General features: G+C 37.1%; 1 protein-coding gene across 1 annotated transcript in view; it reads right to left on the bottom strand.

Moving 5' to 3' along the window:
- Positions 1 to 14,369, bottom strand: part of LOC117418541 (rab11 family-interacting protein 2) — a 39,407-nt gene that overhangs the window by 20,289 nt on the left and 4,749 nt on the right. Inside the window, exons 2-3 of the mRNA XM_034031700.3 lie at positions 2,190 to 2,635; positions 1,182 to 1,596 (exon numbers count right to left, since the gene is read on the bottom strand). Coding sequence (XP_033887591.2) covers positions 1,182 to 1,596; positions 2,190 to 2,635 — 861 coding nt within the window. The remainder of the gene's footprint in view (positions 1 to 1,181; positions 1,597 to 2,189; positions 2,636 to 14,369) is intronic.

Below are 14,369 nucleotides of genomic sequence, written 5' to 3'. Positions count from 1 at the left end.
GAGCGTATTGCGTGAATTAAAGTCATACATAGAGGAAAGCAGCATACCAATGTCAGCATCCTCTTTGACGTGGTGGGCTAACCACGTTACAGTGCTAACCACGTTACAGTGCTTCCCATCCTTAGTCCAATTGCTCGGCTACTTAAGTGTGCCTAGTGAGAGAGTCTTTTCTGCTGCTAGTAATATTAGAACAGCAAAACTGTCTAGGCTTAATATTTTTGAATTAGAATAGGCACATAACATAAATGAAAATGCAGAGTCCTTGGAACTGGAACCTGTCCTTGTGTTATTCCCAATGTAAAATTATTTGAGTTGCTTCACTGGTGAGTCTAAGCTTTTTTTTTTTTTTCATTAAAAAGTGACAAAAACACAGTATACCTTACCTTTATGTTATGTGTCATAATGTTAAATCTGTACTGTGCCTACTTTTGTTTCAAAGCAATGAATGTAAGTTGTGGCTTTTTGTTTAACTGTTATGCACAACATTGTTTTAAGTTATTGGATGTTCTGTTAAGAAATAAAAAATAAAATAATGTTCTTTATTTTGAAAAATAAAAACTCAATGCATTGATTATCGTTGATAAATGACTGTATGATAATCGAATAAGAAATTAGGTTGCCGATTGCACCCCTAGTACTACGGTATGAATTTGACTTGTTTTCCAGCTAATTCAAAATTAAAGAATATGCATTGAAATTATAAAAATGATTCAATAAAAACTAGCATGTTTGTACCAACACTATGTCATTTCACTTCAGAAATTCCGCCTGTAGGAGCTTTTTCAGAAACAGATCCAGTGGTTAAAAAATACATTTTTAGATGGAATAGTTTTCTACCTGCCACATTTTCAGGGATATGGAGTTTGTATGAACTTATGCAAGTGGATATACACTGAAGGCAGTCTGATTAAATGGTAATAACTTCTGAATGGTCTTACAGTAAGCATGGGGACTATAATTGCACCAATGAACAGGAAATGCGGTAGGATATTTTAGCATAAAACTGTCTATGGCTGAAACTACAACGGACAATGACAGATAACTCATATAACAGGCATTATTAAACAGGTAACTGTACCTCATTTACTGCTACAAAATGTAATACTATGTACATGTAGATGATAACATTCTATCTGTGTCATTCTATTGTGAGTTTCATGACCCAGTACAGCAAGACTCACCTGGTCTTTGACTTATAGTTTGTGGAGAAAGGGTTTGTTCCTGCATCCCCTTGTAGATTGTCACTGAAAGGGTTGGGAGACCTCAAGTCACCGGAACTATCCGATTTCCCGTTACCAATCTTATCCAACTTCTTGCCATCTTTCTTCCCCTTGACTCTCTCCAAAAGGCCCACTTTCTCCTTCTTCTCCTTCTTATTCTCAGATCTGATGTTGGTCCTGCCCTCCCACGCCACACCACTGCTCGACTCAAAGGGGTTTTTGTTCCGGGGCAGAGTGGCTGACTTTTGGGGCAAAGAATTGCTGATGTTGGCGAACAAATCACTGTGCCCTTTACCCTCAGTGGAAGCGCTGCCAGGCTGCTCTGGTTTGGCAGTGTCGACGCTCTGAGATCGTTTGTGGGGAGAGATCACATTTCCTACAAGAGAGTCAGAACAGCAAGTAAAATGCCAGCTCTTTCTTAAAAACAAACAAACAAACAAACAAGCATCTGCCTTTGTCCCGTCTTAGCACACCATTAGACTCTACGGGGATATAATTTAACAGGACGGAATCCATTTTTTTTTTTTTTTTTAATGTTTCCAGTGTTTTAGATACTATTACAGTACTCCATGTAGCCTATTCCAAGCATTTATAACTCTGTGTAAAAACATGTTTCTTATTTTCTGTTCTAAACATTTACTCAGCTTCCGTTTATGCCCTTTAGTTCTACTCTCTTTGCTACATTTGGGTTCACTTTATGTTTGCAGTCATTCTTAGTTAGCTCTGGTATTTTAAAATTTTTTGCCACTACACCCCTGTATGACAGAGCAATAGTAGGTGTGGCAAAGACACATTTACCAATGTGTAGAAGCTCCCCTCACAGGAATGCTTAAATATTAACCCTTTACAAGGAGACACAATTTATCAGCAGGGCAGTAATTGGCACATGATGCTGCAAAACACTTCCAGGACAAACTATGTTAGTGGGTGTGGAGATCTGCAGCAAATAGAGAGTGCTGGAGTTCTTACCGCTCTCGTCAATGGAATTCATGGAGTCTAGCTTGGGGCGAAACAGCGGAGCGTGCCCAATTGTGCTAGCCTTAACTTTGTCTCCAGAGAAATGGGATCCGATCAAATCAGACATGGAATGGGCAGCAGACAGACGCTGGGGCCCCAGGAGATGCGTTCTTTTTGGTTTGGGTTTCATGTGCTGGTTCATCTCGGAGATATCAGGGTCGGAAGAACGGGGGGTGCTCGTCGTGGGCAGGATGGCAGAAGAGGTGTCGGAGAAGGTCCCGTCCCCCTTCCCTCTCTTCATCTTGTCTTTGAGTTTGGAGAATGGCGAGCGTGGCTTGTCCTTCATGGAGAGGTCAAACATACTGGCCGTCATGTTGTGCCTCATGAACTGGATGTTGACTTGGATTTGCCCTCGGTCCTTTCTCTTCTTCCCAGGCTTGGACTCAAGCTTGAACCAGCTGAAAGAGAAGATCAAGGAAGTACAGCGCAAGGTATCAAGCCATGTCAACAGATAGCTCTGCACTGGAAGGACAACATGATTGAGGAGTAACTATATAGTGAAGTCAATCTACATATTACAATATCAATATCCTGATATGATCATGATGCGTGTTATGGTCCTGATGGGCGATTTTGTATGGTGTGAAACAAATTGATTTGTTCAACCTACACCCCATGATTTTAACTCCATACAAGTACTGTATGTCAATAACATAAATCTAGTGCCACACCTTTATAATTGCCGCTATTGGCATGATACAGTATATCAATAGTATGTACAGAATAGTATAAGAAATGGTAGTGAAATGTTTAGTAAGTGGTCACCAGATATATGGAAATGCAAATGTGAGAGAGATACTGTACAGTAGATGAATGCACAGACAGACAGACACCTTCATACATCCTCACAACCTTATAGTCTGTGTAGATAACATATTCTTACTCGATAAATCCACAAAATCTGATACTCTCAGTTTCCTTCCAATAACTTATTCTAAATAATGTTACTGCAATACAAAGTTTCATCATAATTGGTTAATTGTTTTCCCAGATACAGCTGGTCAATGCTTTTGTCATATTAGCTGTGTTGTTTTTTATTATTTGAAAGGAAGTTAGAAACTGCATATCTGTATGGCTGAATTATGCTTCCTTTTTACAGTGCAAAGTACAGTAGTAACTATACTATGCTTTAATTAGTCATAAATTATTCTGTATTACTCCTTATACATAAGGATGCATTGCCAGTGTATATATTTTATATGTGCCCAACATACTGGAATTAATCGATCACTTTTTAGAGTACTTTTTATTGGCTTTTTTCTTCAAAACATCACATTTGAGACGTATGTGGCTAATGGAAGTGCAAAACAGGTCTATGGAATTGATTTGTTGCAATCCCTTTAATCATACGGTTGACCTGAAAATTAAGCAATTAACAGTTTTCATGATGTCTGCTGAAAACAAATATATTCCTTGACATTTCAGTATTTGGGGCACTCAATAATTCAAGCCCTACTTGAATGTCATACATAATTTGGTGGTTTGTTTTACATGCAGTATGCCTAGTTTTAAGGAGTGTCTGTACGTAAAAATATATTTAGCATTGTTAGGCGGTCACTCTGCCTACACACAATGCAAAGACATGTTCTGCACATGCCTGCCTTCAACACCTGGTTTTCTCATGGTTTTGTTCCTGTGACTTTACATATACTATACACCGGATGTAAAAACTACTCCTGGAAACTGAATTTATACTAAAAACCAACCTGTTAGGGTGAGAGCAGAAATACAATTTATAAAGTGGTGAAAAAAATATTTGATTTTGGTCCCTGTTTTTTAATGTATACAGGCAAGTACATCAAGAAGAGAACTTAAAGTAGTTTCAAATCACATTTTTGCAATTTTAACATTCTATGATATTTGTAATAATTCTATGACTTTTTGTTGCCAAGGTACTAATGTAAGGATATTCCAATATGTCTCACAATGTATGCGATGGTCCGGATGGGCTGCAGTACTTGTGCGTGCATAATAAGACCAAATAATCATGTACAGATGGACTGTTTTGTTACAAGACAAAAAATAAATGAGTTAGGGAGAGTATGTATTCATACAAACTATAAAACACACTTATTCTTCATTCAAGAACCACTTGGTAAACTACAAGAACTAGGTTGGGCATTTGGTCTTGTATCACAATACAATGAAACATACTGTACCTCTATTATGATATAGTATATCATGTAAAGAAAGGATCACGATTCGAGACATGATGCATTGTTACACCCCTGATGTTATGAAAGCTGACACCAATGCACTTTATTTGTGGAAATTAAAAATGTTATTAATAAAATAAGATTAAAACTCTTTATTCTCTTCTGCAGACAAGCACCAAACAACCTCAATCCCTCTTGAAACAACAGAATTTTCTTTTTCAAATACAAATAAATCATTCCCTCCTTCTCAGCCGATCAAATTTCCAGTGAAGTATATTCTATTTTGCAATGAGACATACTGATGTGCAGTATGAAAAACAATCAACCCACACCAATTCTACAACTGCACCACCCATTTTGCAAAGAAACTAGCTGTGTGCACAAAACGACACACCAAAACCATTTTAGATGGAGTACCTAAACAAACCCCTTGAGCTTTTACACAAAACTCTCAGTTCAAAAAAGACAACACGTGCCTTTGTTAAAACACAAAGTCACTATAGTGCAGTGCAGCGCTCAGTCCTTGGAGGAGTGGAGAGTGGAGTCTGTGTGTGTTTGAGGTGATCTGCCGTTCACTGTTTACACTGCTCCTCCCATATCAGACACTGGTAACAGTTATACTGGAGATACAGCACAAGCAAATCGACAAGGCCTTGTTTTAATATCTTTTTCCTTAATGGGCTTGTACTATTTTTGACCTTATAATGCATTTCACAGTTAGCAGTTTGCAACAACGGAGGGGTGTACAATATTATTATTATTATTATTATTAGTGCAATATGTAACACGTTAAAATAGAAAAATATCCCAGGAGTAAAGAATAAGTTGTGTAGGACTTACTTTACCCCAGTGAATTAACTACAAAACAAAGGATGCCAAATAGCAGTTCAAGTTAAACGTTGCTTTGTTTATTCCCGAAATAAATAGTACATACAATTGACAGTACATTTTATTTCTTTCTTTTTTTTCAGTCCTTGCCATTGCTGTTTCTTCATTTAAATCAGAAAGTATTTATTGAAACCTACTTGTGCTCAACTAAGTAATGGAACTAATGCAATTCCTTGTCAAAATGTATTTTGTTTTATCCTGAAGTTCTAAAAGAATGCAACCATGTCTGTCATCCAAGCATTTGATATGCCCTCAGTACGGTTAACCAGGTTAAGTTTCATCGGTGCAAATTAAGTGGTATGAAATTATCCTCTTATGTCTTCGACTGAGATTTCAGTAACTAACAAATCATACACACCTATAAAGACAGTGATTAAACAAAAAAGTAACGTGTGCCACAATACCGTTGAATCCTGCATTGTATGACCTTATATAAATTATAAGGTTACAAACACAACCGAACTGTTTTGCAAAAGCAAAAGCTAATTCCACCACAGTACTGCTACATTTAAAAGATTCATGCAACATGTTATAACTGGTTTGTTTATAAATATGTATGCTCGCACCCTGCCTTTTCACTGCATTTTTAAATGCTGTACGACTATGAAGAAATTAACTAAGAAGTAATAACAGAAGAAGGGATATCAACCAACAAGGTTTTAAAAAAAATAAAAATACGCTGGGTTTGTGTGCAAGAGGCAGAATGATTCTTGGTGATAAATCTCCCTCCCGACCTGTTAGGGCGCTGTGTAAAGGGAACAGAGTGCCCTGGACTGAATGGCCAGACAATTCATTCCCAGGGTTAGGTGGAAGTTGGCCATCTAGAAAGGGGGTGAAGCTGTGGTACACCAAGTTATCGACCCCGAAGGGAAACGATGTGGCAGCCACAGATTGCAATCGTTAACCAAAGGGGTGTGATTGATTAAGGGGACGTAGCGAGGTGATCTGTCCTTTTGTATGGTTAACCCTGAACCGGAAGGAGAAACGTATTGTTATCATGAGTTTTTTGTTTGCTAAAATCTTCTTGTTTGTTCTTATAAGATGGCTAACACGATCCGGAGCTAACGCTACAGGCCAGCACAAAACCCGTACAACACTGCACATTTGTTCATGATAAATTGCACTTCACCACGAGCACTATAGCTCTTACTTTGGACTTGTGATCGTGTGTGTCTTTGTGTGTGTCTTACTGTCTTCATCACTGCAATCTGTGTATTATTATTTCGGGACTGCTACCCGTTGTTTTGCACTTCACCATCTAGGTCTTAAATGCCACTTAACTAATTTTGATTAAACTATTCATGTCAATGTATTATTCTACACATCCTGTTGATGTGTTATGTTCATCCATTTCCTTCATAGGAATCTACAGCCTTGGTGGAGGATGTACTGTAGTCATACTTGTTTTATTTAGTATAGTCAAAATTTGCAGCTATCATCACACTCTCTGTAGCTACACCAGTTTTATATTAACCCTTTTAATCCTAAATTCAATTCCGAGTTATTTAACTTTTAAAGCAGGGACATTTTCAACTTAAAAAGGGGAAGTGGAAAATCCAGCTCTCAGAACACAAGTGAAAGTACAGTAAGATAAAACTAGATGTTACTCCCTCTGAAATATCAACACAGCCATCACATGAGAATAAATCAGATTGTGGTCCCTTACATACAGCAAGTATGAATCCCTTTAGTTGGTGAAGTAAATAAATGTCTACAGTGTCTCAATATAGCCCCTCAGTTGACAATGGCACTGAGCAAACCTGCTCTACATTAGATTCTCACCCCGTATTTTAGCACTTGAAGGATTAATACATGTTATGGGTGTCAGTACTACAGTGATATCTGCTGTGGTTTATAGCTAAAATACCCCTCTACTGTAGGTCTCGGGTGTCTTTTCATTAGCTCTAAACAGCATGGGCTCTAAATGTCAACATCATTACAATCATTAAAATATAAAAAAATGTGGTATTTTTTACACATGTAAATCAACTAACACGCACTGTTAGATGTAGGCCTTGTATTATTCATTTAGAACAGTGGCAATGTTTAGGGGGCAATGTACGGCTATGTGCAATGTGATTTGCAGCTGCAAAACACCCATATTGCTGCCAAAAAACGTGTTTAGCTGGCGTAAAGTAGGACTTTAGCGGTCACAAAAAATGCGGCGTATGTCGAGAATGTTTTTCACCTGCCGTTCCTCACCCGATATCAAATTAGCACTTTGCCATCATTAACCATTTAAATAACATTTAAATGTATTCAAATGAAGAAAGGAGCATGGAATTGGGCGGGGATCTTGAATACTAAGTGGGCGCAAACATTATAAGGAGATGTAAGGATTGGGCAATTGTTGACCATCCAAAAACTTTGCACCTCCTCCGACAACATGCAAACCATTGTAGAAGCGAGTAATTAAGAGCTGTATAAAACCACACACCTTCAGAGACCCGTCTTTGGCCTCAGGATGGCTGCTGTGATACACTTCCTGATGTGGCAACGCTTGGCTCTTGTTAAGAACAGAAAGGAAAACCTTTGGAGGAGAAGGGCAAGACGGAGAAGACCCTTTGTTTGTTTGGGATGGATTGTCCTCTCCGCTTGACTCCAGCGCTGTCAGCTGTGATGTGGATGGCGGCCCTCCTCCTGTTTTTACCCTCACAGTACAGAACAGTCATTGGAAGAATTTCCACTCTGCAATATTTCTGCCATCCAATTTGGCAAATCATGAAATGCAAAGCAGTGCTTTTGGTCTACTAGGGAAATATCTATTGAGAAAACAGCTACATTCACATCTCAAAACAGACATGCCTGTTATTGTGTTTATTATTATTATTGTTACTCTATTGGCGATACAGCCGTGTGTTTAGGTATCGTTGCATGCTGTTGAGCAAGTATATTTGATATATGATGGAATATTTAGATTAGGGTGCTTACCTTAATGAAGTTGATGTAGCTTTACATGTGGGACAAGTGTTTTGTTATAGTCATATGTTCGGCAATCTTCCAACGGTAAGGCTAATTTTCAGTTTTTACTGGTAAGAGTTAGGAGCTAGAGAATAATAATGGTAACGAGTAAACATAGAATAATGGAATAGTTTATTGATTGTTGTTTGTAAACAAAGGTATTTATGCAGGTTAAACAAAAAACGTGTAAAGGAAAAGAAACATATTTATTGTAAAATATATGAATGTTTATTGTAAAAAGTATGAATGGAATGATTGTTAAATAATAATCGTTTATCTGTGTATTAAATCATTCCAGGTGTAAGTGTTTATTGAATAATTCATCCTGTTAGGAGCAGGCAGGGCTGGTGCTTATGTAATGCTGTGCCTTTACTGTGCATTTTGTCATTCGTGATCTTGTCTTTATGAGTGTCAGTCATTTTGTGTACAATTCAGTTGTCATTTGTACTTTGTGTGAAGTATTCTTCCAGTGCCAAAATAAATATTTATACCAAGTGGCTGCTTCCTGCGATCCAAAAACCTGTGTTTTTGAGGGTGATTGTGGGTGGGGGTAAGAGTGGACAATCACCCTGTTAAACTCCCATGCTATTTAGATTAAACCAACTGAATCCTGCAAATCATCAGCAGTTATTAAAGTCTTGCAGGTACTGCAAAGCTGCATTTCCCACGGCCACAACCCCATTCTCGGTGAGCACTGTGTGTGTGAAGAGAAAGGGTAGTAAGGTACTGTACTGTTCCAATGATTGCCCTCCCTTCCCTCTGCAAGCAGGTTCATTCAGGCCTCAGTGTGGAGAATGGATAGTAAAGCTCAGGACAGGTTGAGTGAGCACACAGCATGGCTCATAACAGGAAAAGATGTAATAGGTGTGGAGGATATAATTACAATAATAATAATAATAATAATAATAATAATAATAATAATAATAATAATAATAATAATAATAATAATAATATCATCACATATAACTTATTTGCACAGGTTTATAATAAATAAAGACGTTTGAGCATTACAGACGTCATAAACGATTACTAGTCTCAAGAGCATCTCTGCACATGAGAACAGAAACATTGGGCAGCTGAACCACAGCTTGAGTTACATAAACAGCAGCCACAGAATTGAAGTTTAATGTGTCGAGATATGAAACCTCTCCAAACACGGTTTTAGAAAATCCAGAGCAAGAAAGAACCTGTTAACTCAATCCCTATCAAATCACACAGATCATCAAAAACTTAAAATGCACCGTCCTCTGTCACGGTTTTCACGCACGGATTGGTTCATTTCCAATTCAATTTCTTAATAACCTTTTTTTTCCCCCAGAAACTGTGACAAAAAAATAATACTTCACTACCAACGGGTTAAATAAGTCCATGGTAGTGGCTGTAACAAGAGGTTTGGATCAGGACCGATACGACTCAATTCTTTATGTGACCCACGGCAAAGCAGTTACTTTGAAATGATGTATATCCCCAGTATAAATTTCATATGCAGACTAAGGGAGGATTTTAAATGAACTTGCTCACAGACGACTGACCTGAAGTAGCTGTCCCAACAGGCTTTAGTATTGTCCTTGTCTTTTGTTTGCTAACATTTTATAAATAATTCATAATGCAGAATTTTTTGCTTTGGAGTCCTTGACTAGTGAGGATGAACGCACACAGGAGCAGGAAGATAGTTCTGTGCTTACTGTATCTTTGAACAGGCTGAGTAGGAAGACAAACATTCAGCATCTTCATTCAAGAACAGTTTAAATCAAACTGTTAATGCCATGCAGTCTGTTTCTAGAATGTTCATTTAAAAAATAAAAACGTATTCGTATAATTTTTAGTTTTAGTTATAGCAACCCTCAGCAAAGCTGCAAGAGATTTCTGCATAGTGATTAAGACAGCAAATCTACAGGGAAAGTTATATTTTTCCACAGTTCCAGCCAATCTCTTCCTACGCTTACAGTAGCAACGTACTTTCAGACATTTCTGTCTTTTACCGGACCATAACATACTCTGAACTGTATGGCCATCTAGCATTATGTCACAGAAGTATCTTTCAAAACATAAAAAGCTGGAAGTCACCCCTACTGAGACACAGTGAAAAATAAAAATGCTTGTGGAGAGCAAACACACAAAAAAAAACATTACAATGTTAAACCAAACAGGTAAAAACAAACCTTCCTGAATGTTCATACTGTAAAGAGAATAGGAATTACCTAGACAACTGGGCACCCACAATCAGCCGTCTATCAAAGTCTGTCATAACAATTACTTTTGGAATATATTTCACTTTGTATAACAAATTAAAACATCATACAGTGTAAGGGACAGCCCTTGGCATTTACATACAATATATGTTACATATGCTTCTGTTCATTTTAACACTAAAAAACTAGCAAAAAACAATTTAACAATAATGTAACTGCTCTATTCCAAGCAGGTCAATTAACTATTTAAGAACCTGCTTGGAGTAAAAACCTGGCCTGGACTGGATCTCGAGGACCAGAACTGAGCACCAGTGCGGTACACAATTGTTTTACTCCTCTCTAATAATCTGCCTTTGCATTTGCTTGAAAACAGGGCCGACAATCTTTTCAAGACAGTACAAATGCAAAGGAAAGGAATTACTGGGAGATAGACATGGATCCTCAACAATTTGTATGAGATTGTGGTCAAACCAGTTTTGTCACTCACATTTGAAGTGGGCAACACAAACACACCTGCCAAGATGTTGGTCTGTGCAGTAAGTCACAATCATTAAGTAAGATTTATTGGTTTCAACGAGTATAAGCAGGAGCACCCAACTCCCACATCATTGACATTTGCTTATTTTTCAAAACATATTCTCTCCAAAGTGTTTCCTTTAAAGAGTAAGTAGCAGGAAGAGCAGTTAAAAAAAAAAAAAAAAACTGTTTGACAATGTGGTCAATTATCCTATTGGTGCACTAGAGCAGGCATTTTGAAAAGAGATTTGAAACAGACTAAAGTTTTAGTGTAAAAAGTTGTCAGGATGTTAACAGTGAAAATTAAAACAGGTACTTTTTTTAAACAGTTGTAGACGCTACATTTTTCAGAACAACCACTATAAATATATACTGTACTCCCAAGATTTCAGAGGCCGTGATGAAATACTGTACTGTATGTGATATACTTGAGTCCGTTCATTTTTAAACTTGGTGGTAAACTTTTTTCCTGTGTCAGATGTCAATGAGGTCATTCTGCCCATGTACTGTACAGTATTTATGGTTCTATGAAATCTGTTTTATTTTCTGATTTCTTTTTTCCTATTTTCTATTTTTACTAGTGCTGGGACAAATATCTGAATTTCAAATGAATATTTTGGGACATGTATTTGCTAGAAATGACCAAGGCCCTGTCCACACTACATAACCGATCTCGAGACCCGTACTCAAAACCGTTCTAATTAATCCAGCTCAAAGCGTCCACACTGAAGTACCGTTTCACGTTTAGTCGGAATTAAAGTGTCCATACACTGCACCTAAGAATAGTTAGGTTATAGTTCCTAGCAGCACAATGAACAGTGGGAATTAATATGATAGTATCCCACCATGCACTGTATTTTAATTTAAAATAATGTGCTATGCTTCATGTTAATAGTAATGCACATTACTAAAAAGAAATAAAACACGTATTTTGGAAAAAGTAAATGTGAACACACACAAGTAGGGCTTGAGGTTTTTGGGTTTTATTTTTAATCAGCTGATGTCCCTTTCAACAAATTGAGCTGATTCTGTTTTCATAATTCAATTTTGTAAGTTGTTAATTACAAAACAATCTTTGTTTTTACCTTCATATCTTGCCTGCGTCTAATTCTGGTCCACTGAATTTTGTTTCAGACAGCTGACAAATTACGTGAATTGTTCATCCCGATCCTTTACCTTGCATTTTATTTTTGCAGTTGCCTAATATAACATTGTGCTTTTGTTATTTTCCCCACTAGTTTTACAGAGATGTCCTGACAGTTTTTTTTTTGTAACATCTTGCTGTCAAATAAAGGCACACACACAGGGGCCATGCCCTCCTGCCCCTGCTGCTATGCTGTCTCTGCCTGCATTCTGAGCAATATAATGGCTTTTATTACTTTTTGAAAATGAACGTATATTTAAATTATGAGCGAATATCTGAACATGAAAATCCCGTGCTCATCCCAGCACTAGTTTTTACCAATACAAAACAGCTTTTTTTTTGTGGAATTAAAAAGAAAAGTGTCAACATTTTATTTCAACAAATTAATATAGTACTAAGAAAGAAATGTATGCGTCACAGGATGGCTTGAGCAGTGACATCAGACCCGGAAGAACATAAGACACAGACAGAACTGGTGAGTGATGAAATCACGCTGATGCGCCGGTTTATTGTAAAATAAAAAGGATTAACAAAACACAAAACACTGAACAAAACAAACAATGCGGTGGCCAAAACAAATAGAAAAAACAGACAAATAGAAAAAACTAAACAAGTACCGTGCTGGAGCTTCCAACATGAATAGCAATTGTTATTTATTTTATAAATACTCTCCTTCGTCTCTCTCCTGTTCTCCACTCTCGAACACACAACTCCGAGTGAGTGAAACGTGCACCTATACATACAGTTGTGCTGGGATTCAATTACTAATTAATTATTCACTTGATTCCCATCACGTGAACTAATTTGTGCATTCCCCGTGCTCACATACTAATACACATTTTATCTGCACGTGAAGTGCCTAAATACAAATATATAATTAAAAAAACTTGTGCTACATAATCCCACATTATATCCCGTGCACTTAAACATACACCAACACACTACATACAACAGATAAACAGAAAATACAAATAGGGGTGGGGCACACTGCCACAATATGATAACTAAATGATGGCTAGTACTTTAAATATGAACTGACTTGGTCTTCCTTGACACAAGCTGCACAGTGTTGCTATCATAGCTCTGAGCGCTCTTACATAGTAAAAAAGTTTACCAACATAAGGTCATGTTGCAGTTTGCCAGTGCTTTTCCTGTGGTTCTTCTTTACAATGCTTACTTCTGGTTAACCATGTTTTCACTATGCTTTGAAATAAACTTTTAGAAGTGTCGTTAGTGTAAAAGTTAAAGTTCAACTTGAGTAAATAGTAGGTTGTCATGCTTTCCTACTCATTTTCTTTTGTTTCTGTTCTTTTGGATCCCATGTTACCTTATCATTTACATAGTAGGGTTTTCGATTAAAAAACAATTATTTCATAGGGGCCTCAAGTATTATGATAGGATGATTATGGTTATTCTGTTCAAATCAGTCTAAACCACTTTACATTAAGCCACAAGGGCTCTGTGAACAATTTAGCGAGCACAAGTAAAACAAATGGCTCCAATTTTTGTGTCTACAGTCAGCAAGTGAGAAATAATTCCTTTTTAAAAATAATCGTATAGGTCACATTTAAAAAAGAGCCATTGGCCCTCTATTGCAGACAACAATTCTGAAAAGAAACACACACCACATTTTTTAAAGTGAAGCTACATGATGATGACATATTTCCACATAGTACATCCAAAATAAATTGAATTGGTTTACTCAGAAAAAAGTGCCAAGTTGCTTTATGTTAACACATTTATACCAAAAAACAAACCAATAATATATCACTTGGCCATTGGCCAGCTCGTCATTTTGTGTTGTGAACTGCTCCACTACTATGTAAATAAATGAAGACTGCATGGACGATAAAAATCCAATTGCTAGAATAATGACATTCTGGTTGTGCAGCCTGCATAAGAAACATACATGGAAATTAAAGAGGCCCTTGAATTGTCAACAACACTCTTAATCGCCCACCCTCTAATGGTAAATATTTGAATGGAGACGAAGGCTAGGATTGCATAACAAACAGCCATTTGATTTGCTCAAGATTCTATGGAAGCCTTAGCTTTTAGTGTGCACTGTAATTACTGATAACTAAAAAAAAAAAAAAAAAAAAAAGCTTTTTGTGCAAGATTAAGAGCGCAAATGAAAACACACGAATAACGTTGCATGGCCTTTTTACAAGCCTGTTATACTAATTGCAACACAAGCCCATGCTCTGTACAGTACTGTAGTATGTATGTTATTAGTAAATGTTTAGCTTTTAAAACAAAAAACAGGTTTGCCAGT

Source organism: Acipenser ruthenus, chromosome 13 (assembly GCF_902713425.1).
Source record: "Acipenser ruthenus chromosome 13, fAciRut3.2 maternal haplotype, whole genome shotgun sequence".
In the NCBI taxonomy this organism is placed as follows: domain Eukaryota; kingdom Metazoa; phylum Chordata; class Actinopteri; order Acipenseriformes; family Acipenseridae; genus Acipenser; species Acipenser ruthenus.
This window is presented reverse-complemented; position numbering and strand designations above follow the sequence as displayed.